Genomic DNA, 27,549 nt, shown 5'->3' with positions numbered 1-27,549 from the left:
AAGTTTTCGCACCCGCGGTGCCTGGCCAACCCATGCATTTTCGCTTCTGCGACTAATGCCTCGCATCCGCGAGCTCGCACCTGCGGCCCTTTTTCGCGCAAATGCGATCATACCAAATGCCTAGCTGCTTCAGCTCCTCCTCCAAATCCAAATTCGATCCGTTAAGCATCCGAACTCACTCGAGGCCCCTCGAGACCCCAACAAAATACACCAAAAAGTCCTAAAATATTATACGAACTTAGTCGAGCCTTCAAATCACATCAAACAATGCTAAAAACACGAATATACCCCAATTCAAGCCTAATGAACTTTGAAACCTCTAATTTCTACAAACGACGCCAGAACCTATAAAATTAAGTTCGATTGAACTCAAATTTTGTACACAAGTCATAAATGACATAACGGAGGTAATAAAATTTTTAGAATCGAATTTCGACCCCTATATCAAAAAGTCAACCCCCCGGTCAAACTTCCTGAAAATTCGACTTTCGCCATTTCAAACTTAATTCTATTACGGACCTCCAAATAATTTTTCGGATACGCTCCTAAGTCCAAAATCACCATACAGAGCTATTGACATCATCAAAATTCCATTCCGGAGTTGTTTACTCAAAAGTCAACTCTCTGGTCAACTCTTTTCATTTAAGCTTCTAAATAAGGATTGTTCTTTTAATTTAATTTTGAATATGCAGTAAATCAAACTCGATCACATTCGCGGGTCATAATACATATTGCGAAACTGCTCGAGACCTTAAGTTACTGAACGAGGCGTAAATTCTTAAAACGACAAGTCGGGTCGTTACATTCTCCATCTCTTAAACAAACGTTTGTCCTTGAACATGCTAAGAATCTTTTTGAGGACTTTAAATTGCTGAGTATATTTTTGCACACATACTTGTTGGTGATTCTACATTCTCGCAATTTAACACGGGTCCGACAACACCATCTCAATTGAGATTATTTCTTTTCTCCATTCTTATAAGCTTTAGAGCAAAAATTCCTAACTCTCCAATCATTTACAAAATGCCTGATTTTTACTTCGACGCACGGTATTAGTCTTAACTGACTATAACAACTCGTGCCTATGCACACATCAACTTTCTTGATAGTATTGAAGTACTTCAAAAATTTTCTGGGGTGTTTCATTCTTCCCCGCTTAGGATCATTCGCCCTCAAACACATAACATAATTTGTCTCTTCTTTTGCACGTCTCAATCCCCCAAATTTTTACTAACTCCCAAATTTTTCAAAAATTTTGGCAGAGTCTCCCTTGTAATTTGGCCTAACCACCTGCTAGAGTAACACCAAAATAACTCCTACAACACATCCATAACCCAACAAAACACCACAAGGTATATATCAATAACACTAATCTCAGCATTGCATTATTATAATGATATCAGGACATGAAGCACATCATATGTATGCTCATTACCACATCTCTGGTCTTAAAAGTTGTTCATAATTAATTCCAGCATCATCAATTAATCTCATATTAACCACCCTCGTTTCAAATTTTCACAACACTGACAACTGAATGTGAGGTTTGAAGACCTCATGATTACTTACTCGGATTAATGAGTCACATTTAACGCCACCTGGGCACTCACTTTATAGGCTAAAACTCAATATTTACAGCACGAACATGGCTGAATATGAACAGAAAATATACAAGAATTATCAAATTAGCCTAACAGGCATGACTCCCTATTAATATTATTGTACAAATTAAATTTTATAAAAGGAGAATTTTAAACTCATAAATATTTCACCACAAGGACCTTGTCCTTATATAACTTCCACCGCGGCTTGTAGCCCTGTTTAAATATTTCACATCATATAAAAATGTGAGGATCTCGTCCTCAACTCCGAATCACAAGTATTTTGCACATTGTGCCAACTGAAAATTTTAATTTCCTTTCTTTTCTTCTGTTCAATATATTCATAAACAGTTTTCACAATACATAATGAACCCTCATACTGGTTAGGGCATATAATTCATAAAAATTAGAATCAATTATTCCGAAACACATTAAACCCATTGTGATGAATAATAAAAACTACTTTTGGACTTATAGCCCTCAATGGTGCACAAAAATAAAAATGACAGACACGGGCTCACATCCTCAATTCTCCCAACATGGATAACATATAAGTGGGTCACAAAATTACGAAGCTTACCCATAAGTGGAGCATAATAGGAGGACTCACCTCAATATTCAGAACCGAATCAAATCAAGGGAAAATATCCTTTTATAACAAAATCAGGATCGTGCCTGTAACGACACCATCTGATGTATTTACCTCAGCCAAATCATAGTGATTATATTAACGGGTCGGGCCTCCACCTCTTAGACGCCCACTACCCGCCTGTCCTCCACCTCTAACTGGTTGCGTACATGGAGTAGTAACTGCATTGGGGTCTATAGCCTAAGTGTCCTGATAAAATCCACCCCTCCCAAGTCTGGGACAATCTTTCATAATATGTCTAGTGTCACCACACTCATAACAGCCCCTCTGAGGTCGCGGTTTCTCATACTGAGTCTGTGCCGGATAATTGGAATAACTATTACAGGAATCCCATGCCGGTACTGGAGCACTCTGAGTAATCTGATGTGCGGACTGAGCTGGCCGACTGTTCGAGCCTCCACTATAATGGGTCCTAGCTGAAGAGTAAAATCCACTGAACCCTCCAGATCTTCGAGACCTTTTGGCCTCCTTAGACTCCCTTTCCTCGCCTAACACACCCTCAATCTTCCTTGCAATCTCCACTACTTGTTGAAATGGAGTATCAGTTTACAACTCTCGAGCCATGCATATTTTAATATCATAATCGAGCCCCTCAATGAATCTGCAGACCCGTTATCTGATTGTAGGAACTAAGATAGGTGCATGACGGGCTAACTCACTGAACCTGATAGCATATTCTGACATTGTCATAATGCCCTGACGCAACCGTTCAAACTCTGTGCGCCACACATCTCTGAGAGTCTGGGGAACAAACTCTTTCAAGAACATTTCCGAAAATTGAGCCCAAGTTGGTGGTGTTGTATAGGTTGGTCTACCTTCTTCATAGATTTGCCACCACCGATACGCTGCGCCTGACAATTGAAATGTAGTAAAGGCAATTCCGCTCACTTCCACAATACCCATGGTGCGGAGAATACGGTGACAATTTTCTAGAAATCCTTGGGCATCCTCTGTAGCTGCGCCACTGAAAATAGGTGGACTATACCTCTTAAACCTCTCAAGTCTCTTTTGTTCTTCTTCTGATGCTTCTCGCCTGACCTCAGGCCGAACCGGAATAACAAGTTGTACCGGTACTACACCCGGAGTCTGACCAACGTGAACCTGCTGCTCTGGAGTTGTGGTAGGAGTCTGAGCCACTCCCCCAATCCGTGAAATATTTGGTGCCACAGAGATCAATCTCGCCTGAGTTAATGTACCAAACATACTCAGGAATTGTGCTAAAGTCTCCCTAAGTCCGGGGGTAATAACAGGTGCTTCTGGTACCTGTCCCCCAACTAGAGGTACTAGTGGCTACTTAACTGTTGCTCTGACAGGTGCTCTAGTCGCGGCACGTGCCTTTCCTCGACCTTTGCCTCGGCCTCTACCTGGGCCCCGACCTCTTACAGCCCTAGCAGTATATGCAGATGCCTGCTTAGCTAACCCGGTAGCACGTGTCCTCACCATCTATGAGAGAATAGAGATACAAAGGCTCAAATTCCAAATTCAACAAATTTCTCCCGACACGAATGAAAGAAGTGAAAATTTCCTAACAGTTCTATAGCCTTTCGAAGATAAGTAAAGACGTCTCTGTACCGATCCGCAAGACTCTACTAGACTCATTCGTGACTCGTAGAACCTGTGAACCTAGAGCTCTGATACCAACTTGTCACGACCCAAAATCCCACCACAGGCATCGTGATGGCACCTAGTCTCTAAGACTAGGTAAGCCGATTTTAATTACATTTTTGAAGCCATTTTTTTAAAAAATTAAATAGGTAATCAAAACTAACATCGGAACAAATATGAATATACAACATCCCAAGACTTGTAGTACTGAGTCACGAACTCTAACTGAATACATGTGATGATCACGAGGACCGAATATACAATACTGTTTGATTAAAAATTAATAGTACAATGAAAGGAAAAGACTCCAAGGAACTGCGTCGACCAAGCAGCTCTACCTTGAATCCTTACGATCCCGCTTTAACTCTGCTCAAGTCCGAGATCTCCAATACCTGGCTCTGTACAAAAAATGTGCAGAAGTGTAGTATGAGTACACTACGGTCGGTACCCAGTAAGTATCAAGACTAACCTCAATGGAGTAGAGACGAGGTACATTCAAGACACTCACTAGTCTAATAGCATGTGCAATATAATATACAAAATAATAGGAAACAAATAACAATAAGGACAATATAAAGCAATCAGTGATATGCATAGCAGACAACAAGAACACCATTAATATCGCTCAATAATTAATAAATACAGTTACACCCAATTAATTCAAGTTTTTCAAATAAATTTCTTTTACATATAATTCTTCCAAATAACTCTCTTTCAATTATAATTTCTTTAAATAAATATCTTTCAAATATACTTCATTTAAACAAATCTCTCTCAATTATAATTTCTTTAAATAAATATCTTTCGAATGTAATCCTTTCCAATAAATCTCTCTCAATTATAATTTTTTTAAATAAATATCTTTCGAATGTAATCCTTTCCAATAAATAAGTCACCATGTGACACTTCATTTCATAATCATTCAACCACGGGTCTTAACCTATTTTCATATTTTTTTTCATAAACACGCGTCTCAGCCATCTTTCATATTTCCACTGCACTTCGTGCCTATAGTTAAATCATCATATTTCCCCAGCACCTTGTGCCCTCATTTCATATCACAACTGCACGGATAATTCACGTGCCAATATCATCATTATTTACTCATGGCACCTCGTGCCCACATTTCATATCATAATCCGCCTGGCAATGGCCACGGACCCCAATCTTAACATAAATCAGACTATTACCAATTTTCCAACAACAAGACCAATGGCACAAGATATAAAAATAAACACAAGAAAAATCACAATATCACATAACAATCACCAACGTAACAACTCCACATCATCACATATCACCCTCACAATAGCCACCATTATCCCTCATATAGCCAGCCTTATCCCTTCGCCCTGGCAATATCAATAGCCACCCTTATCGCTCCTATAGCCACCCTTATCTCTTTTATAGCCACCCTTATCGCTCATATATCCGTCCTTATCGCTCCTATAGCCATCCTTATCACTCCACCCAGACAATATTCCAACATACATAACAACAGTAAAATGTCACCCTTATACCCACATAATATCAACAATGGAATGCCACCCTTATATCCTCAAAATAACAACTCACACAACACAATAATTTACACGGAAAATTATCACGGCAACATAACAAAAATCAATTCACATTACAGTTTTCCCAATGGCCATAACAACTTCCAAGGATATAATACAATCAATTAATTTCACAATAAATAGCCCAAGGCTCCACACAATGTATATAAAACCTCAAAAATAATCAACAGAGATAGAAAAATAATCAACATAGGGCACACCTTCCTTAATCCAAATTTAAATAATTATATTAACACCTCTTCTTAAGCTCATTTAATTAATTATTTGCAAAGAAAAAAATTCATAATGAAATTAGATCCCACAAATATGTTACACCCTGTGCTTCCCAAGATGACGTAATAAATATGAGACTTGTTAATCATTATTTAAATGATTTTAAAGTCATAATATGGCTATATATGATGTTTGGATAGAAAATATGAAGTTTCGAAAAAATCGGATTAAAGTTGCGGAAACACCGACTATCATCTCGGACATGAAATCAAGAAGCGATAACATTAAAATGATCCCTACGACCTAAGTATCGCTATATCGCTTCTTTTTTTCTTTGTAGTTTGAGTTTTGGAATGTATTTAATAGTTAATAAAAATTTCTAATTTCTGTATTTAAGCTTTAAAATATCAAGAAAAGTTCATAAATTCGTTTTCTAATAGTTAGAACTCACGGGACGGTGATCGAAAGCCGTGAGTTCGAGTTATTTGACTTATAGTGGACTATTTTGTGAGTTGTTTCGTGTTGCCTTTGGGCTGTATATTTTTTTACTGTTTAATAGAGTTTTGGAGGACAAATGGTGTGAAGAAACGTCACATAATGATGGAATGGTGGGCTAGTCGTTCGTCGTTACATTGTTTAAGTTGTTTGACACTACTTTGGTTGTCGTTCTATGTATGCAGTGATTAGGGTGTGTGGGATGTTTTGTGGTATATTGTGATGGAGATAAGGTTGGAAAATGGTGCTTACATGTTGTTATTGTTGTGTTCTTGTTGTTGTTGGTATATGGTATTGGAGGAGGGCCTAGTTACAGGGGAGATGCTGCCCAAATTTACGTAAATGAGCAACTAGTTTAAGCTGTGGACTTAGCCGTTACTCAACACTGATTTTGAATCTCCTTGTGATGTGGTAGATTGAATTGAGTTGTTTGAAGAATTTCTTGGAAGGTATTAAGGACTCAACAGAGTTAAGGTATGTTAAGGCTATCCCTTCTTTCTTTTTGGCATGATCCAAATGATACAAACGAAACGAGCAAAATACGCAACTTTCATAAATGACTCTATTCATAGAAATACTAGGGGTGTCTATATTCTTGATTCCCCATATGAATTATTATTATATCCTCTATTCATGGGTCTCAGAAAAATACGTATTTTATAAAGTTTGTTCGAAAGGCATATTGATTTTATGATATTCGAGAAATCTTATTAACGTATTTCTTATGCATTTCATGCATTTATACATGTACATTGACCCATGACCAGAAGGTGTTATATACGCGTATATTGTATGTATATGGGATATGGAAAAAGGTTACGGCATTATATACGCACCACTACCTGATCAGCTGGTATATGTTGATGATTTTACCCATAGTGGCTGAGATGATATGATGGGATGCCCTCAGAGGCTTGATGATGTTATGTACACATATACCTATGCATGGTATGGCATTTATACGCACATGCATGATATTATAAATTTTTATGATTCACAGAGCTATTCAGAATTTCAGGTTGAGTTCTTTACTCTATGTTTCTTTCATATTTTTTATATACTACTGTAATACCTTACATACTCGGTACTTTATTTGTACTGACGTCCCTTTTGCCTGGGGACGTTGCGTTTCATGCCTGCAGGTCCCGATAGACAGGTTGAGAGTTCTCCTAATAGGCTATCAGCTCAGCAGAAGGTATTTGTGCACTCCACTTGCTCCGGAGTTGCCTATTTGGTCAGTATGATTTGAATATGTATTGTTTGGTATGGCGGGGCTCTGTCCCGACCTTTATGATATTTATGTACTCTTAGAGGCTTGTAGACAGATGTCATGTATACGGATACTGGTATGGCCTTATAGGACAGTATGTCATATGTATAAGTCGGTATATCAAGTTGGGTCACCCTATAATGAGTATTTCCTAATATTTTATTCTACTTATTTTACGATAGCCTCTCCGGCTCAATTACCTATGATAGTGTGATACGAAAAATACGTTACGTTGGTACTCGGTTGAGTAAGGTACCGGGTGCCCGTCACGGCCCATCGGTTTTGGTCGTGACTGAAGTGGTATTAGAGCAGTTCTGTCTTAGGGAGTCTATAAGTCGTATCCAGTAGAGTCTTGTTTATGGGTGTGTTGTGCACCACGCTTATAAGCAGGAGGCTACAAGGCATTTAGGACTGTCATTCTTTCTTCTTACTCTAGATCATGTGGTAGAGCTCAGTTGTAAGAAATTCAAACTCCTAAGTTCTAATTTATTCGTTATACAATGATATCTACATCCAAAAAGACAGTTGGTAAGAGATTGAATGTGGCTGTGGAAGAGTTGAGTCAGAGGAACTCGATTTTGCGTCATGCTTATGATGAGTAAATGTAAGGCCTTCAGTAGATTATGTGTGTAATACGACGCGTGAGCTTCTTGATAAGGAGCCCTAAGGTATGAATATCTATCTACCCCTATGGTAAAAAGCAACGAGAGAATCATAAGTTAGATACAAGTTTCAACAAGTAAAAGAAGCTAGGTGAAGAAGGATACGAGGTACCGAGTTAGTGAAGATTATCTGTATTTTCAATTCAGCCAGAGAAATATAAGCATTCTGAGTTACTTTCAACAATAACAAAGATATATTCACTTGACAACACCCATTTTCAGTTATGCCCTGTGGGAGCTAACATATATAATTTAAGAGAAGTATGGGATATCTTCATCCAGCTGGGGTTAGAGTAACCCAAAATTGTGGATGGATTGTTATCATTAGCTCACATTTTCGAAGGATATTGCAAACGTGGTAATGATTCTCCTTGTGAGGCACCCATATAGTGCACTCCAGAATAGTACAATCAGATATGAATACTAGAATGTTGACAAATTTCAGAAGTTTGGCATTGGAATCCTAGAAGGGATAAATATTTACCTTTGTATGGCTCTCGTCCCTAGCAAAAAGTCATGTCCCCATTTCGAGAAATGAGTTGGTGACTCACACATGATTACCAGAAGGAAAAGTTAGACCCCGGAGTAATAGAAATTAGTATGGGCTAGTGAATACGATGAACTGAACATGAATTCGGGACCTAAGAATTTGATAATAGTTGACATCGCGAGAATTTCAGAGGTCGCATTCCGACGATAATTGAATGGACAACAGAAAAATAACCTTTAAAGGTCATTCAGGAAGACGCTTCCCTAAAACAAGCGCTGTGAGCAGAGTTAAGCTTAGGGGATTAAGTGTGACAGTTACACTAGGTGTCACCTTTGTGTGTAAGAAATTAAATTATCCCTGGTATAGAAGGGTTACCACAAGGCAAGTAAGAGTCCGTGAAGATGTGAAAAGACGCCAAATATGAAGAGGTGAAACATTTATAGGTAAATCTTCATAGCAATAAATGTTAGTACTCCCCTAAAAGGGGGAAGATGGTGTGATATGGCATTAAGTCGGAGTTATGTGGTTAAGGTAACTATGGAATAGTAAAGAAAGAATGTGGTAGAAAGGCGAAAGGAGTGAGATTGCATTTATTCAGATCTTACGGATATGATACGACTCCAGAACATTATGTAAGCATGACGACGGGGAGAGGCAGTAAGGGCTCCATCACTAGATGTTATTGATAAATAAGTGCAAATGAACACAGGATACGTAAGGAGCCAGTGTGCGGGGTAAGTTAAGACAAATGATATAACCCAAGAGAGATTACGCAGAATATAGATATGAGAATGGACTAACGTGTAGTTAGTAGTTGATTCAGGAAGAGCCTAGCCATGGCTAAACAAGAGGGTACCGACAAATCAGCAGGTTGTGCAAGATACACATAGCGAAACCCAACATAGGGAATTTAGTCTCGTAAATATGATGACATCGTAATCCTTGATAAATATTCAGATAGGAGTTGGGGTTGTTAAAGGTACCACATAAATGTTACGAAAAAAAAAATGGTGCCACTGAGAAGACAATCAAAATATTTCAGTGCAGAATCAACCTTACGAGCACAAGGGCACGAAGGTAAGTAATTAAGGATAACTATAGGTGAGTAAGAACATCAAAAATTTCTTTCGGGTATACGATGTAATAAGCTCGCAGCTTTACAGGAGTCAAAGGGTCTCTCTTAAGTACTACAAAAAAAGACTAGCTGAGGGAATAAGGAATAAGGCTTCAACTTAAGCATAGTGACATAAGAAAGAAATGGTCTTGTAACAACAGTCTTACAACAACATTGTATGCACTCCATAAGAAAGTGGCACTTATCGTGGCTAATGAACGGGAAGGACAAAAAAATTAAAAGATGATATTTGAGATCATATGAGTTACAGAAAATTTTAGTATTTGTGGGCAGTGAGATAAGGCATGTATTCATGCAACAAGTGGAATAACGACCATAAAAAGTAATCGCATATGTTTAAATACAACTAAGAAAGCAAAAGAAGAATTATCTGACCCACAACTTAGAGTTAGCCGCGGTGATTCATGCACTAAAGATGTGGAGGCACAATTTGTATGACAGTTATGTTGGTGTCTATACGAATCATAAGAGCCTTCAGTATATATTCAAGCAAAAGGAATTGAATTTACGTTAGAGGCGATAGTTGGAGCTACTAAAAGACTATGATGTTGATATTTTATACCATCCGGGGAAGGCGAATGTAGCAGTTGATTCCCTCAGCCGTAGATCTATGGGTAGCCTGTCATATTTATAGCCAGAGAAGTGTGGGATAGCCTATGAGATTCATCAGCTAGCTAGTCTTGGAGTTCGATTACTGGACTCAGGTGATACCGGAGTTACTATTCAGGACACGGCAACATCTCCTTTAGTAACTGAAGTGAAGGAACGCCAGTATAAGGATCCTGTGCTAGCTCATTACATAGATACATCTCCTCAAAAGGAGAATACACCATTTGAGATTATAGGAGATGGAGTTCTCAAATATTGAGGTCGATTATGTGTTCCTAATGTGGCAGGGTTGCGCCAACAGGTTATGGGAGAAGCTCACTATTCTCGTTATTATATTCATCCAGGAGCGACTAAGATGTATCATGATATCGGGGGAATATACTGGTGGGACGGAATGAAGAAGGATATAGCAGAGTTTGTTGCTCAGTGCCCTAATTGTCAGCAGGTTAAGATTGAGCATCAGAAACCCGATGGATTATTACAGGCTATAGAGATTCCGACTTAGAAATGGGAAGTGATTAACATGGATTTCATCATTGGCTTACCTCGTACCTAGCGTAAGTTCGATTCTTTATGGGTTATTATTGATAGACTTACAAAATCATCCCATTTTTTGCCTGTCAGGACTACGTATTCAGCAGAGGATTATGCAAGGATTTACATTAAGGAGATAGTACGACTTCATGGTGTCCCTATATTTATTATCTCAGATAGAGGTGCTCAGTTTACAGCTAATCTCTAGAGGTCCTTCCAAAAAGGATTGGGGACTCAGGTAAGTCTTAGTACAACATTTCGTCCCCAGACAGACGGTAAGGTTGAACGTACTATTCAGACATTGGATGATATGCTATGGGCTTGTGTGATGGACTTCACGGGTATCTGGGATGATCATCTTCCATTTATTGAGTTTGCATATAATAATAGTTATCATTCCAGCATTCAGATGGCTTCATACGAAGCTCTTTACAGATAGAAGTATAGGTCACCTATCGTATGGTTTGAGGTTGGGGAAACTAAGTCAGTAGGACCAGAGTTAGTACAACAGGCAGTTGAGAAGATTAAGCTTATACGGGAAAGGCTATTAGCAGCTCAGAGTCGTCAGAAGTCCTATGTAGATAATTGATGACGAGACTTGGAGTTTTAGGTAGATGACTGGGTATTCCTAAAGGTATCACCGATGAAAGGCGTTAAGATATTCAGTAATAAAGGAAAGCTTAGCCCTCGGTACATTAGACCTTATAAGATTATATGCAAAGTAGGCCAAGTAGCATATGAGTTAGACTTGCCTTCCAAATTGGAGTCTGTACATCCAGTATTTCATGTGTCTATGATCCGTAGGTGTATTGGAGATCCCTCTAAATTCAATCCAGTTGACGATGTTCAGGTTACAGAACAGCTATCATATGATGAAGCTCTCATTGCTATACTAGATAGATAAGTTCGGAGATTAAGAACTAAGGATTTAGCTTCGGTTAAAGTACTTTAGATTAACAATAATGTGGAGGAGATGACTTGGGAAGCTGAATAAGAAATGAAGACTAGGTATCCTCACTTGTTTCCACTTCCGGAGGAGGATCAGACTGAGACATCACAACCTTTAGGTACGTATATGGTACTTGATTCTTATGTTAGTTATTGTTATTGGTCGTGTGAGGCCATTGGTGTTATTGATGATTGTGGCCCTGTGTGGCTTTGTATTTTTAGGTTTGATGTGTGACAGGTTGGTAGTAGTACCGTTACAGAGGAGACTGCCAAAATTTCTATAGATTTCTGGGAGTTTAACATTCGAGGACGAGTCTTTCTAAGGGAGGAAGATTGTTACACCATGTGCGTCCCAAGGTGACGTAATAAATATGAGACTTGTTAATCATTATTTAAATAATTTTAAAGTCATAATATGTCTATATATAATGTTTGGATAGAAAATATGAAGTTTCGAAAAAATCGGATTAAAGTTGCGGAAACACCGACGAAGGATTTGCCATGTAACAGAGCTTTTTGAGAAATATATTTCGGATGCTATATGAGGTCTTTTGGGATATATTATATACCAAATTGAAGGTCTTGTAATGTGGTTTCCAACACACTTAATCATTCATTCATACTACATCCGGATAAAAAGATATAAGCGTCGGAAGATGGACGAATGAGAGGGTGCCAAGCTAGCACCTTTTGACTTTTCAAAAGTTGATATATATTTTGTTAACTCGTCTCTTTCTCTTCATTTTTACATAGCATCTGACCAGAGAACTCCATAAAAACGGTGCTTGAGCTCTCTAATAGTGCTTCAAACAATACTATCATCTCGGACACGAAATCAAGAAGCGATAACATTAAAACGATCCCTACGACGTAAGTATCGCTATATCGCCTCTCTTTTTCTTTGTAGTTTGAGTTTTGGAATGTATTTAATAGTTAATAAAAATTCCTAATTTCTCTATTTAAGCTTTAAAATATCAAGAAAAGTTCATAAATTCGTTTCCTAATAGTTAGAACTCACGGGATGGTGATCGGAAGTCGTGAGCTCGAGTTATTTGACTTGTAATGGACTGTTTTGTGGGCTATTTCGTGTTGCCTTTGGGCTGTATATTTTTCTACTGTTTAATGGAGTTTTGGAGGATAAATGGTGTGAAGAAACACCAAATAATGATGGAATGGTGGGCTGGTCGTTCGTCGTTACATTATTTAAGTTGTTTGACACTACTTTGGTTGTCGTTCTATGTATGAACTGATTAGGGTGTGTGGGCTGTTTTGTGGTATATTGTGATGGAGATAAGGTTGGAAAATGGTGCTTACATGTTGTTATTGTTGTGTTCTTGTTGTTGTTGGTTTATGGTATTGGAGGAGGGCCTAGTTACAGGGGAGATGCTGCCCAAATTTACGTAAATGAGCAACTAGTTTAAGTTATGGACTTAGCCGTTACTCAACACTGATTTTGAATCTCCTTGTGATGTGGTAGATTGAATTGAGTTGTTTGAAGAATTTCTTAGAAGGTATTAAAGACTCAACAGAGTTAAGGTATGTTAAGGCTATCCCTTCTTTCTTTTTGGCATGATCCAAAATATACAAACGAAACGAGCAAAATACGCAACTTTCATAAATGACTCTATTCATAGAAATACTGGGGGTGTCTATATTCTTGATTCCCCATATGAATTATTATTATATCCTCTATTCATGGGTCTCAGAAAAATACGTATTTTATAAAGTTTGTCCGAAAGACATATTGATTTTATGATATTCGAGAAATCTTATTAACGTATTTCTTATGCATTGTATGCATTTATACATATACATTGACCCATGACCAGAAGGCATTATATACGCGTATATTATATGTATATGGGATATGGAAAAAGGTTACGGCGTTATATACGCACCACCACCTGATCAGCTGGTATACGTTGATGATTTTTCCCACAGTGGCTGAGATGATATGGTGGGATGCCCTCAGAGGCTTTTATGTACACATATACCTATGCATGGTATGACATTTATATGCACATGCATGACATTATAAATTTTCATGATTCACAGAGCTATTCAGAATTTCAGGTTGAGTTCTTTACTCCATGTTTCTTTCATGTCTTTTATATACTACTGTAATGCCTTACATACTCGGTACTTTATTTGTACTGACGTCCCTTTTGCCTGGGGACGCTGCGTTTCATGCCCGCAGGTCCCAATAGACAGGTTGAGAGTTCTCCTAGTAGGCTATCAGCTCAGCAAAAGGTGTTTGTGCACTCCACTTGCTCCGGAGTTGCCTATTTGGTCAGTATGATTTGAATATGTATTGTTTGGTATGGCGGGGCTCTGTCCCGACCTTTATAATATTTATTTTCTCTTAGAGGCTTGTAGACAGATGTCATGTATACGGATACTAGTATGGCCTTATAGGCCAGTACGTCATATGTATAAGTCGGTATATCAAGTTGGGTCACCCTATATTGAGTATTTTCTAATGTTTTATTCTACTTATTTTACGACAGCCTCTATGGCTCAATTATCTATGATAGTATGATACGAAAAATACGTTACGTTGGTACTCGGTTGAGTAAGGTACCGGGTGCCCGTCGCGGCCCATCGGTTTGGGTCGTGACAGAATATCAAACCATCAAACTCACGGAATTCTCAAAAATATACGGGTAACATGCACATCAAATCGTCATATAAAAACAAATTCAATAAATGCGAATTGAAGCATGGCAAATAGATGACTAAATAAATGCCAACAATTATCCAATTTACTACACAATATGCTCGAGATTTTAACTCAATAAAATTTGCACATATAAGCTGAGTACGTACTCGTCACCTCGCGTACACGGCTTTTCACATTTAACAAATGACACATAAGACTCGATGCCTAAGGGGTAATTCCCCCGCTCGAGGTTAAGCAAGACACTTACCTTTTTTGAAGTTATACTGATATTCCAAAATAGTCGTCTTGCTTGAATAAATCCCCTGGACAGCTCAAATCTATTCAAATTAAATTCAATTCAGTAAATACTAATTATAGGAATAAATTCCATATGAAAATACTAATTTTCCAACAAAATCCGAAATTTAACTCAAAAATTGTCCGTGGGGCCCACGTCTCGGAACCCGACAAACATTATAAAATCCCAAAGCCCATTCAACCACGAGTCTAACCATACCAATTTTACCAAAATCCGACCTCAACTCGACCTCCAAATCTTCAAATCTTATTTTCAAATCCCTAAGTTCAAACCCCCGATTTACACCTCAAAACACATATAATCTAGTCGGATTATTCGATGATAATTCAATATTATGGAGTAGAAATGATCACAAGGGACTTACCTCAAGTTTTTCCGTGAAAACTTTGCTCAAAAATTGCCCAACCCGAGCTTGAAATGCCCAAAAATGGCAAAAGCTCGGAACTCCTCTGTTTTTGTATTGCCCAAGGGTTTTCGCACCCGCAGTGATTTCTTCGCACCTGCGGCAAACCTCTCGCGCCTGCGATGTCCGCACCCGCGGTGATTTCTTCGCGCCTGCGGTCTTCGCACCCGCGGCAAAACTCTCGCGCCTGCGATGTCCGCACCCGCAGCGATTTCTTCGCGCCTGCGGTCTTCTCACCTGCGGCAAAAGTTTTCGCACCAGCGGTGCCTGGCCAGCCCATGCATTTCCGCTTCTGCGACTAATGCCTCGCATCCGCAAGCTCGCAATTGCGGCCCTTTTTCGTGCAGGTGCGATCATACCAGATGCCGAGCTGCTTCAGCTCCTCCTCCAAATCCAAATTCGATCCGTTAAGCATCCGAACTCACCCGAGGCCCCCCGGGACCCCAACCAAATACACCAACAAGTCCTTAAATATCATACGAACTTAGTCGAGCCTTCAAATTACATCAAACAATGCTAAAAACACGAATCATACCCTAATTCAAGCCTAATAAACTTTGAAACTTTCAATTTCTACGAACGACGCCAGAACCTATAAAATCAAGTCTGATTGATCTCAAACTTTGCACACAAGTCATAAATGACATAACAAAGGTAATAAAATTTTCAGAGTCGAATTTCGACCCCAATATAAAAAAGTCAACCCCCGGTCGAACTTTCCGAAAATTCGACTTTCGCCATTTCAAGCTTAATTCCACTACGGATCTCCAAATAATTTTTCGGACACGCTCCTAAGTCCAAAATCACCATACGGAGCTATTGACATCATCAAAATTCTATTCCGGAGTCGTTTACTCAAAAGTTAATTCTCCGGTCAACTCTTTCCATTTAAGCTTCTAAATAAGGATTGTTCTTTTAATTTAATTTCGAATCTTCAGTAAATCAAATTCGATCACACCCGCGGGTCATAATACATATTGCGAAACTTCTCGAGACCTTAAGTCACTGAACGGGGCGTAAATTTTTAAAACGATAAGTCGGTTCGTTACATTGATAAGATATGATTTTTAGAGTTTCAAGTGTTAGGTCAAACCTTGTATAATGTTGTTTATATATGAGAGAGTATGTGTGAAGAGATAGATACATTTCATTTTAACAAAAAAAAAAATTCTTTTCATGTAGAAATATGAAGTGCTAGGAAGTTTCGATTGGTCAAACAGAGAAAGAATCAAAGAAGAGAGCAATTATTTATACACCAACTCTGCTTCACCATTTTTGGTGAGTGAGGAAACAAAGAGCAATTTTCTTCTTTCTTTTGTTAGTAATATTTGTACAGGAAAATAATTCACATAAATCTAGCGTTTACAATAGGTCAATTAATAACTAACATATGCTTTGACATGCACTTTTATTACTAAAATATAAGTAATTAATACACATTCATAGCTCAGTTTATTTCTTAACCATGAAAAAAAAATATATGTTTGATGTAAATATTGATGCAGGTAAATTTTTACCCGCTATCGTCCAATAAAATCTATGAGTGCAATTTAATATGCTGTGCAATGTTACTTGAGTCATTTTCCGGATTACTAACTTTATTTATTATACCTGTAAATATATTTTAAATGATCCAACATTATAAAAATACTTTTACATTTGGTGTATAAACATTAAACTAACGGAGGAAAGCAAATTTTGTTTAATCCCCAAAAGTCAAACTGATCAATATTGATCATACACCATTCTTGAAAAGCAAAAATTCTACAATATCAAACACAGACAACATACTTGGTGTATTCCCACCCACAAATAGGATTTGGGGAAGTTAACAGTATGCAACCTTATTAAGGTAGAGAAACTATTCGGATAGACACTCGATTCAAAGCAAGCTTGTATAAAAGATTCTACAATATCACAGCACCTAGTTAACTTGACAAACTGTCTATGAACTCCTCATCAGATTCAAGAGAAGCCATAAACTCAGGTAAAAGGCAAACTTCCAAATCCATACTACCATCACCTTCAATTCCTTGATACAAAGACACTTTCCCATCAAATTTATTTGCATATCCACTTCTCAATGCCACACCTTTTCCTAATCCAAATTCATTTCCATACATATCAAATCTTGGTGAACTCCCCATCATAATACTACAAGGATCAAAAAATCCCATCTGATAAACCATACCAGATTCCAATTTCTCAACCCATTCACGAATTTCCTTATTGTTATGATTAATCACAGATTTATGCAATTTCATAGCTGCCCAGCCAAGATTCTGATCAAGAAGTTCACTAGCTGTGGCATTTCCTCGAACAGTTTGAATACAATTACCAAAATATTCTTGTGGCAATGGAGGGTCTAATCTTGCTCTGTTATTTATAGCCATTCTACAACTTGTCATTTGATCAGATGGAAAATTTCTAACTTTAGTTATGCACCTCCACATATGAGCTGACAAAGCTTGTAAAGTTGAAATCTTGGTTGTATTACACTCTATATTTGCTTTTGCTTTGAGTTTTTTCAAAGACACTGCTGAAAAATGGAAAAATCTTTCCCTCATATTTGGAGCTTCATGTCTACTAGTGAATTGATTATGGTGAGTATAAGGAAGATTAATAATTGGACCATGTCCTTTTGGAAACCAATGGTTATGAATAGGTGGTGATTTAGAAATGGAAATTGGAATGTTCTGTTTTTTCTGTCCATTATTGGCTTTGAAAATTTCAGAAAAAGTATTAAAGAAAAGCCAAAAAGAAGAACCATCAGCTAATACATGGTTAATTGAACAACCAATAAAAACCCCATCAATTAATTCTGTAACTTGAATAGTTAACAAAGATAATTCATGTCCATCGTGATTAATTGCTTTATCATGATCAAAAAATGATTGAACTACTAAAGGAACATCTTTTGGTGAAAGAATATCAGAAATAGTTAAATCAAGATTAGCATGAATAAACCTTGCACCTGGGGTGTTAACACAGTCAATAAAGACAGTGTAAAGAGGAGGATTTTCTTGTTTAAGTGTAGAAAGTCGACCAGCTAAGGGATAAAATTGGACAAGGGTAAGTGAGAGGGATTCTTTAAGTTTTTGCAAAAAAATATCAAGTTTAAAAGATGAAGGTTTAGTGAAAAGCAGACCTTTTTGGATGTAATGAACTGAGAGCATTGCTAAATCCCATGATGATAAATAAACAGGTTTTTTAGATTCCTCGGATTCGTAAAGTGGTTTAATGAAACATTCTGAGATGTGCTGAACAGTAGGTGAAGAAGAAGACATTTTTCTGCGTGTTCTTCTTATTTTTTCTGTATGAAGATTGGGGTTTTTATAGAGAATTTGATGTTGTCTTACCTACACCCTTACCAACCTGTTGAGGGGTTTCTAGGAAAGTTTGTAATTTTCTTTAGGTAAAAATAGTAGTTTTAAATAAGTAGATAATGGTTGGTGACATCTAATATTTGCATAGATTATCTTGACGAATCGCTTGATTGTCAAAGCCAAGATATGGTCAAAAGCCAATTACAATAGTCAATAAATAAATAAATGAGTTTGAATACTAAGAATCTCTTATAAGTATACATTAGCAGTGTAAAAGAAGTTTTACGCTATAAATATATTTTAACCTATTATCGTATGAACTTGCCTTATTTTTTAGGTTACTATGCCCATTCTTTTAATAAATTAGCTGTTATTTTCACATAGGCGACTTAATAATGTAAAAGTTATTTTGCATTGATAAATTCATTGACAGTCACAAACAGCTGAAAAAAGGTGCACATAAAATACTGGGAAGTTGCGAAAGTATTTTATATTACTGTCGTTTACTTCATCATCTTGGCTGTTTTAGTCGGAAAAATGTACTTATAATAGTAGGTAGCTGACACCACAGTAATGAATAGTACTGCTTGCTGAGCAAGTATTTCTTACCAATTTATTCATATGATTTTTGAAGACTCAACTCGCTATTTCGAGTCAAAGTCGGTAACAGGAGTTGGAGTTGCTGTAATGAACCATTCACTTGTGTGGTTGTAGACTAGTCTAAAACTAAATCTTGTTTTTGGAAAGTTGACTTGGGGAGGCAGATCCTATTCTTGTTCTTCATTTTTAAGTCTCATAGTCAAACTAATCAATGTTTCATCGAGTTAAAGTTTAAAGTTCAATTGTGATTCTCTCTTAAAATAAATTAATGTCAGTTATTTTATAATTCACACAAGATCACATGGATGTTTAGTTCTAAAAATTGATAAATTGTGTATATCAAACTTAAATAGAGGTTCTAAGTTCTAATAAATAAATTAATGTCAGTTATTTTATAATTCACACAAGATCACATGGATGTTTAGTTCTAAAAAATGATAAATTGTGTATATCAAACTTAAATAGAGGTTCTAAGTTCTAATAAATAATTTGAGCAAGAGGAGATTAACTTTAACACATACACATAACGTAATTATGAAGCTGACACTTAAGACTAACATTTGGCAATTATCAAGTTCTTCATCGAACCAAACAATTCTAAGGTAACCTAGAATTAATAATTAAAAAATTTGCAGAGCCAAACACTAGGATATAATTCAAATTTCCCATTTTCTTAAATACTTATCTCAAAATGAGTTATAACCCATACCACCGGTCTCACAAATCTTTTGTATCCACAAATGTAGTTAAAAACTAACCATTATTCCGCCAAAAATCAAATTTCATAGTGCCGATGCCCGGGATCAAACCTGTGTTGCCGGGACTTGCCATTGTAATACAATATTAAAACCCAAAAAGACTGAAAAGATGGCCGGCCCGGATAGTGAAATTCAGAACACGAAAGCATAATAGATTCAAGACTGGATAACATAACATAAAAGGAAGATAACTTCCACAATGTATAAAGCTAACCGGAATCCAAAATAAAACATCCTATAACGAAAACCTAAAAAGTTATCTCGAAAAGGTCATCCTAGCAAAATCTATTTCACTACTAAGGAAATTATCTAATAAAAAAGGAGACTTCCGCATTACTTGGACAGCGCATAATCACTCAAGACACAAGGTTGTCATTGAGGGAAAGCGAGGCTAGTTGGTCAGCAGGGCTATTAGCCTGCTGAACATTCTTCAAAACTTCCATAGCCTCATTAACTTTGGCCTTCAACGCCTCTGGTGATTCAAGCAGATGCAAGACCTCAGTTTGATCCATCTCAAGAAGCATGCCCGTCACCTTTGCTGCATGCTCGTGCTCCAGCTGATCAACAAGTGGATACAGACTTTCACCCAACATCTGCAACATAATGCACAATGTTAAAAGAAATCAAACTAAAGTGGGCAACAAAATAACAATGCAACTAAATGAACTTTACCGTCCTCTGCTGTTCAGGTGGTGCATTTGCGAGGGCAGAAGCCAATGCTGAAATTGGCATAGGCTGTCCCATAGCAGCTTCTCGAGGCAGCATGCCACCCATGTCATATGGAACAGAAAGCATACCCCCTGCCAGGCCTGGTATTGGCGCCTCCTGCCCATTACGACCAGGTGGATACCGATACATTCTTCCCCTTGGGAGTATCTGAAAAGATGATTTCAGAATGACTTTTCTTTCATAAAGATAAACTCTACAACAGAGATAAGAGACTAACCTGCTGCTGCATCATGGGCATGGGCTGCTGAGTTTGTTGCACAGGCCCTGCACCACGTCGACCACCCGGTCGCTGGCCTTGCTGACCCTGCTGGACTAATGGCATAAAGAAGTTGGGCAAAGGAGCTCCTCCAGGCCGCATTCCAGGAACAAGCTGCTGTTGATAGCCAAAACCAGCCTGAAACAACACTCTTTTTACTATACAGAACACAATTCTCATAGAATCCTAATTTTTCTCCCAAAAGAAAGAGTGACTTTTATTACTTTTTATTGACTCAACCACATGAAGTTAGGCAATCCTGAACCTGTCTTCTTCTATAATCACAAACCAACCATCCAACCAAGAACATAAAAAACTGTGCAAATGACATCCAGAAGTAACCAAAGAACCTGATGTCAAGAAGAGTTTATAGTATTGTTACTCAAACTTAGGCAATCCTGAACCTTAGTCTTGTCCTCTAATCAGAAACCACTATTCCAACCAATTACATTAAACTATGAAACGGATGTGCAGAAATAACCCAAGAGACTGAGATCCACAAGCATTGCTAGTATTGATACTCCAACCAAAGGGAAGATGGTTACCTGGGGTGGTATCATACCAGGAGGAGCCTGCCCATAAAATAGTTGCTGTCCAATACCAGGAGCACCAGGAGGATACATTGGCATACGAGGAGCCATAGATGCAGCCATTGCAACTGGCCGCAGTTGTGAAAATTGTGCCTGTGTATACAAGAGCAGTGCGGCATGCCATACATTACACAATTTTTTTATTTGAAGTCCCACAAGGGACAATATAGTGCAGATTGAAGTGATCAGCAAAGAGGACATATCAGCTATTGAGCCACAGTTCAAAAATACCTCTTTTAGATGCTTCACCAGAAATCAGCCAAGAAGATAAAGTTTGAAAAGATACATTATTATCTGCTAGAAACTATGAGCAATCTATAGAGCAGTATTCGAAAATATAATCTATATGTCAAAAGAATGGGACCGCTTGGATTCTTACCTGCAACCTAGCTCTTCTCTCCTCTTTGCGCTGAGCAAGTGCAACATAGAGTGGCTTGCTAACTATCATTTTCCCGTTCATCTCAGAAAGCTTGAACCCCCAAAAATTTAAAATGAATGTGTCATCTTAACCAGCATTTCATCAACCCAAAAGAAAAACTCACACAAACAATAACTTACAGCTTTGGAAGCTTCTTCTGGAGTTGAGAAAGCAACAAATCCAGATCCCTTGCTGATTCCACTAGGATCTCGCATAACCTGCAGAATACAGTAACACAACAGGCCTAAGGCTTCAGCCAATGCCGAAAAGTGGTATGTCCAAGAGAATTAGATTCCTGGGTATACGCAGTTTACCTTGCAAGAAGTAACTGTGCCAAACTCCGAAAAAAGTTCCTTGAGTTTATCATCGTCAATGGTATCATCCAAATTTTTAATGTACAAGTTAACTCCTTTGTATTTATCTACTACCTCCTTGGCTGTCTGCTCAAACTTGCTTTTCAGTTCTTGTTCCCTTTCAGACTTCTTCTGAGCTTTCCCAACATACCACTCTTTATCATCAAATTTCTTCCCGTTCAAAGCTTCAACAGCCTTAGCAGCATCATCAGCATTTTCAAAATTGACAAACCCAAAGCACTTGGATTTTCCGTCGGCATCCCTCATCACTACTGCACTAGTAATATTACCAAACTCACCAAAAGTTTTTTTCAGTTCCTCATCTGTTGTGGACTCTGCCAAATTTTTCACATAGACGTTATTGAATTTAGTCTTGCTAATTGCAGAATCTCTTTCCTGTTTACGAAGAAAATGCCCAACATACACCTGCTTATCATTCATAAGCATGCCATTCAACTTAGCTATTGCACTTGTAGCAGCCTCTTCACTGTCAAATTGTACAAAACCATAGCCCTTAGACTGACCATTAAAATCAGTAGCTATCTTGCAAGAAAGAATGTTCCCAAAGCTTGAAAAAGTGTCATGTAAAGCTTTGTTATCAATAGATTTGTCCAAATTCTGTACAAGAAAACCAAATGCCCACGTGTAAGAAAACAATAACAAATCAACATCAAGAACAGATGCAGGTAACACAGGGATTAAGATATTCAACGAGATTATAAAAAAGATTATTTTAATCAGCAATAAAAGAAGCATTGCATATGTTTCTCTAATACATTAGCTTTACAAGGACAGAAACACATGAAAGAGACTATATGACGTTGAGTGAACGTTACAGTCAAAAGTATTTCACTTGGTCCATGAAAAAAATTGTACTATTCAGCTATATGTAAGCAACAAATACTGCAGCCCCGGATAGAAAATACATATAACCTATTTCATGCTATACTTAAATGTTCAAGCAAGCTCCAGCCATGCGGAGAAGGCATCAAATGATAAACCAAAATGTTCTTGAAAATTTCAGGTTCAGCTATAAATACCTTAATAAAAATATTAGCTGCTCCACTCTTACGGATACTGGGGTCTCTATGAGAATACATTATCCTAATGGACTTCCCATTAATAGGAGTGAAGTTCAACACCTCCATTGCCCTGGCGGCTGTGAATTAAAAAAAGGCAACAAATGTAAGACGTACATTATTGTTTGGAAACGAACAAATACATAAGCATTATATCTTCACCGGAATATTATTACCAGTGAATCTGTGTAATAACCAATTGAAACAACAAAGGGAGAACAGAAAAACAAAACCATATGAAACAACAGAAAAATGAAGAACCGAAAAGGACCATTCCCATTCAACCTAACTTGTAACCATTTGGCACATTCTATTCCACACAGCAGTGAGCAAGTCATATAGAACTAACAACATCACAACCTTAAATGATACATCTCACTCCAATTGAAATTATTACCAACAAATTTTCAAACAAAGCAAGGGAAATTCTGCTCTTTCAGGAAAAAAGACTCCCAAATGATCAATGACGCCCACATCTACGTGGAACATTTTGATAAGCACTTGTGCTGTGTAATATTCACAAGCCTAGTATATTAGTGAAACTAGGCAAAGGTGTTAGTCCATTATCTATCAAGTTTCGTACCGTGCTACACTTGAGCACAGGGATTTCTCGATTATCAATAAAAGAAAAATAAAAAGATACTCAAGAAACACAAGCAAACTTCAACAACCACAGCGCGCAAGAAGCTGCTACCTAAGAGTCATTTCACCTTAAATGTAACCCCAAAAAATTTGAAAATTCCGGACAGATTATTTAGTAGTGAAATGATATGGTATAATGGTACAGAACTAATACAGGATCCATATAACCAACCTCAGCTAGTTAGCATTGCAGCTTAGTACTATCAATTGTTCTAGAACACATAATATCAACATTAAACTCAATAAGGATATGCTAAAACCAGTGAACATTAGACAGTTTCAAGAACAGTACTAACCATCTGTCGGGTTGCTGTAGTTCACGTAGCCATAACCAAGGGATCTCCTAGTACCCAAGTCCCTACAAACCCTAACTGATACTACCTGACCAACCTGGTTAAACAGATCATATAGCTGCGAATCATTCACGTTAAAGTCAAGGTCACCCACGTACAGTGACGTCGACACAACAACCTGGCTGTTTCCTACCACCGGCGGCGGTGAACCGACGGCGCCGCCGCCGCCACCAGCCGTTGCCGCCACACCATTTTGACCCGCCACCGGAGTCTGTTGCTGCACTTGTAGCGCCATAATTCTCCAAATAAAGTCCTTTCTTCCTTTTATCAATATCCAAGAACAGTAAAATTGGATACAGAGTGAAATTCTAGAAGATTTTTTGGAAGGATAAAATGGGGATAAATTATCGTCGGAGAACCGAACGGCGCCGGCGGGAGGTGAGTAAACTGAGAGACAAAAATATATATGAAAGAAAAATTAGGATAATTTTTTGCTTTGGGGAGGGCAGAGAAAACTGCACCGCAAACCGGCAAAGAGGAAACTGTGAGGTTTTTATACTGCCGGAGACGAGAACCCTAATATGATGTGATTAACAAATCTGGACCGTCTGTTATATTTTTTGGATGATCGAAGCGTTTTGGCTATTTCAGCAAGTGACGAAAAGGACGTGATCCAGTATTTCGCATTTGTTGACTGTTTCGGTAGATCTTGCCACGTATGCTATGAGCACGAGTCTTTTGGGTACGTGGATTTCTGTTTATTTTCAGGTTTATCCGGGGATATATTACGTGGCAGCGAAATTTACCACGCCTTTTTAATTACCCTTAGATTAAAAAGGACTGAGTTTTACCGCTTTTACTGGAAAAGTTGTTGAATTAGTAAGGTGATTTGTCGAAAGTACATTTATTATTTTTGAGGTCAGGATCACGCGTTTCGGGAAAAAGGAGAAAAGGTTATTGTGCGTGTCATAAAATCTAATGCAAATAAATATTGGACTAATTCTAAAATTTTCATCTCGTATATCATAAAGTATTCTATTATTAAAATAATATTTGATTGTACCAAAACGGCGAGACAAATTCTAAAGCAAAGGGAACGATGGTAGTTCTCATTATTTTATCTACTTAGTAAGTTAGTTCCAGGAAATTTACACAGTATATATATATATATATATATATATATATATATATATATATATATATATATATATATATATATATATATATTTTATACTTAATTAGTATATATATTTTTGTATATTTTACTAGTAACTGTAGTTACTTTTTTGATATAAATGACATCAAGTACCCCACTCTAAAGGGCTGCTATTTAATTTTAGTTTTTTATTTTAATTTTTCAAGACAAAAATATTTTGAATTGTCCTAAAATTGAGATTTTTAGTTTAAAAATTCAGGACGAAATAAATATTGGCTAATCTCTAAATAGCATCCCTAAAAATGATTATTTGTACACTTGCCTCTTATTTTTGTCGACGGTCCAAATGCATCAAAAGCCCAAAAAGTTTCTCGTAGGTGTACCGGAGGATTTGCAGTCGTACCTTATATTTGTGTCACCTTTTAACTTGTACCCTATTTTTAAAAATTATTGATTTGGTAGTCATTTGACAAAAAATCCTTAATAATATGACAATTACACCCTTGATAGTAGTAGCATTAGCATGCTACTTTGGAGATGACCTCATTCGCATTAGCATACTGTAAAACAAGCCCTAATAAACGTAGCAGCATTCTAACGTTTGGAGATGACGTTGTTTTACAGTACTAGGGGGTTGTTCATTAGCATGCGAGATGGTGTAAAACTTCAGCCAATTATAGTAGCAGCTGAAGCTGTTTTACGTTGAAGCTAAAACTTCATGTTAATGCATGATGAAGTTATTTATCCTGCATTCAACAGTTTTGTCATGAGTTTTATCCAAAACTTCAGTCTAAATATACTGAAATTATTTAGTTCATTTGCTAAAATTTCAGTTTAAACATGTTGAAATTATTTAGTTCATTTGCTAAAACTTCAGTTTAAACATGTTGAAGTTATTTAGTTCATTTGCTGAAACTTTAGTTTAAACATGCTTAAGTTTTTGTCTTGCAATATGTAATTTTCTAATGAATTTTTGTTAATGCATGCTGAAATTATTTAGTTCATTTGCTAAAATTTCAGACTAAATATGCTTAAGTTATTTAGTTCATTTGCTAAAACTTCAGACTAAACATGCTTAAATTATTTAGTTCATTTGCTAAAATTTCAGACTAAATATGCTGAAGTTATTTAGTTCATTTGCGAAAACTTCAGACTAAACATGCTTAAGTTTTTTTCTTGTAATATGTAATTTTCGAATGAGTTTTTGCTAATGCATGCTGAAGTTATTTAGTTCATTTGATAAAATTTCAGACTAAACATGCTTAAGTTATTTAGTTCATTTGCTAAAACTTCAGACTTATCATGCTTAAGTTATTTAGTTCATTTACTAAAATTTCAGACTAAACATGCTTAAGGTTATTTAGTTCATTTGCTAAAACTTCATGCCAAAACATGCTGAAGTGTTGTCCTGCAGTCTACAGTTTTGTCAATAGTCCTGAAGGGAAAAATCATCTTTTTAAAATGCTTTTAACAAAAAAATGGATACGGATACAAACGGAAAAACAAAACGGATATAAGTTAAAAGGGGGCGACCAAATAAGGCGCCCCATGCAATTTTCACCAGGTGTACCGGACAATAGCCTTTGGGCCTTGACCCACAGGCCACGACATACGAGAATCAATTGTTTGCCCATGTTTTCCGCCTATGGAAATGTTCGCTATCGGGCCTAATTTGTCACTTAGTTTCGCGTGAGATCCAAATTCCATATTTTACCTGTGCTAGGCACGTTCCTATAAGAACATCTAAAAGGTAAATGTAAAATCATCGAAAATTTACATCTTTAAGTAAATAAAGAATACAGTAAACTTTATATTCTAAAAAATAAGAACAGTATGTTGGATAAAGATATTGTAGTTTTCCCTGAAAATAAAATTTGTAAAGAAAAAATGGAAGGATTTTAAGTTTAAATGTGGAATTGATCTTCTTACCTGATAGTTCCTTGTAATGATGCTTATTATAAGCTGCAACTTATGTAACTGTTTTTTTTTTTTTAATGTTGGATTTAAGTTATAAACAGACATCGTAATAATTCTTTGTACGTCGTTAGTGTAGTTTAAGTATATGATTTATTATTAGTCTTCTTATTATGCTAGGAAGAACCTTAAATGTGTGAAATAATGTTGATATATGAAGTTTTGCATGGTTGTCATTCAATCGACTTCTATTTTAGTTCTAT

At 37.1% G+C, this 27,549-nt stretch overlaps 2 protein-coding genes across 2 annotated transcripts; both read right to left on the bottom strand.

The window, feature by feature from the left end:
* Positions 1–16,851: 16,851 nt before the first annotated feature.
* LOC104106637 (uncharacterized acetyltransferase At3g50280-like) lies at positions 16,852–18,494 on the bottom strand. The gene has a single exon (XM_009615221.4). The coding sequence runs from the start codon at positions 18,457–18,459 to the stop codon at positions 17,101–17,103; it is 1,359 nt and encodes a 452-aa protein (XP_009613516.1). The 5' UTR covers positions 18,460–18,494; the 3' UTR covers positions 16,852–17,100.
* Positions 18,495–19,982: 1,488 nt separating this feature from the next.
* On the bottom strand, positions 19,983–24,740 carry LOC104106636 (polyadenylate-binding protein 2-like). Its single transcript, XM_009615220.4, has 9 exons — positions 24,220–24,740; positions 23,243–23,361; positions 22,164–22,820; positions 21,990–22,067; positions 21,811–21,900; positions 21,387–21,524; positions 20,803–20,979; positions 20,529–20,732; positions 19,983–20,449 (listed from the first exon to the last, which is right to left on the bottom strand). The coding sequence occupies exons 1-9, from the start codon at positions 24,509–24,511 to the stop codon at positions 20,213–20,215; spliced, it is 1,992 nt and encodes a 663-aa protein (XP_009613515.1). The 5' UTR covers positions 24,512–24,740; the 3' UTR covers positions 19,983–20,212.
* Positions 24,741–27,549: the final 2,809 nt, after the last annotated feature.

Source organism: Nicotiana tomentosiformis, chromosome 4 (assembly GCF_000390325.3).
Source record: "Nicotiana tomentosiformis chromosome 4, ASM39032v3, whole genome shotgun sequence".
In the NCBI taxonomy this organism is placed as follows: Eukaryota; Viridiplantae; Streptophyta; class Magnoliopsida; order Solanales; family Solanaceae; genus Nicotiana; species Nicotiana tomentosiformis.
This window is presented reverse-complemented; position numbering and strand designations above follow the sequence as displayed.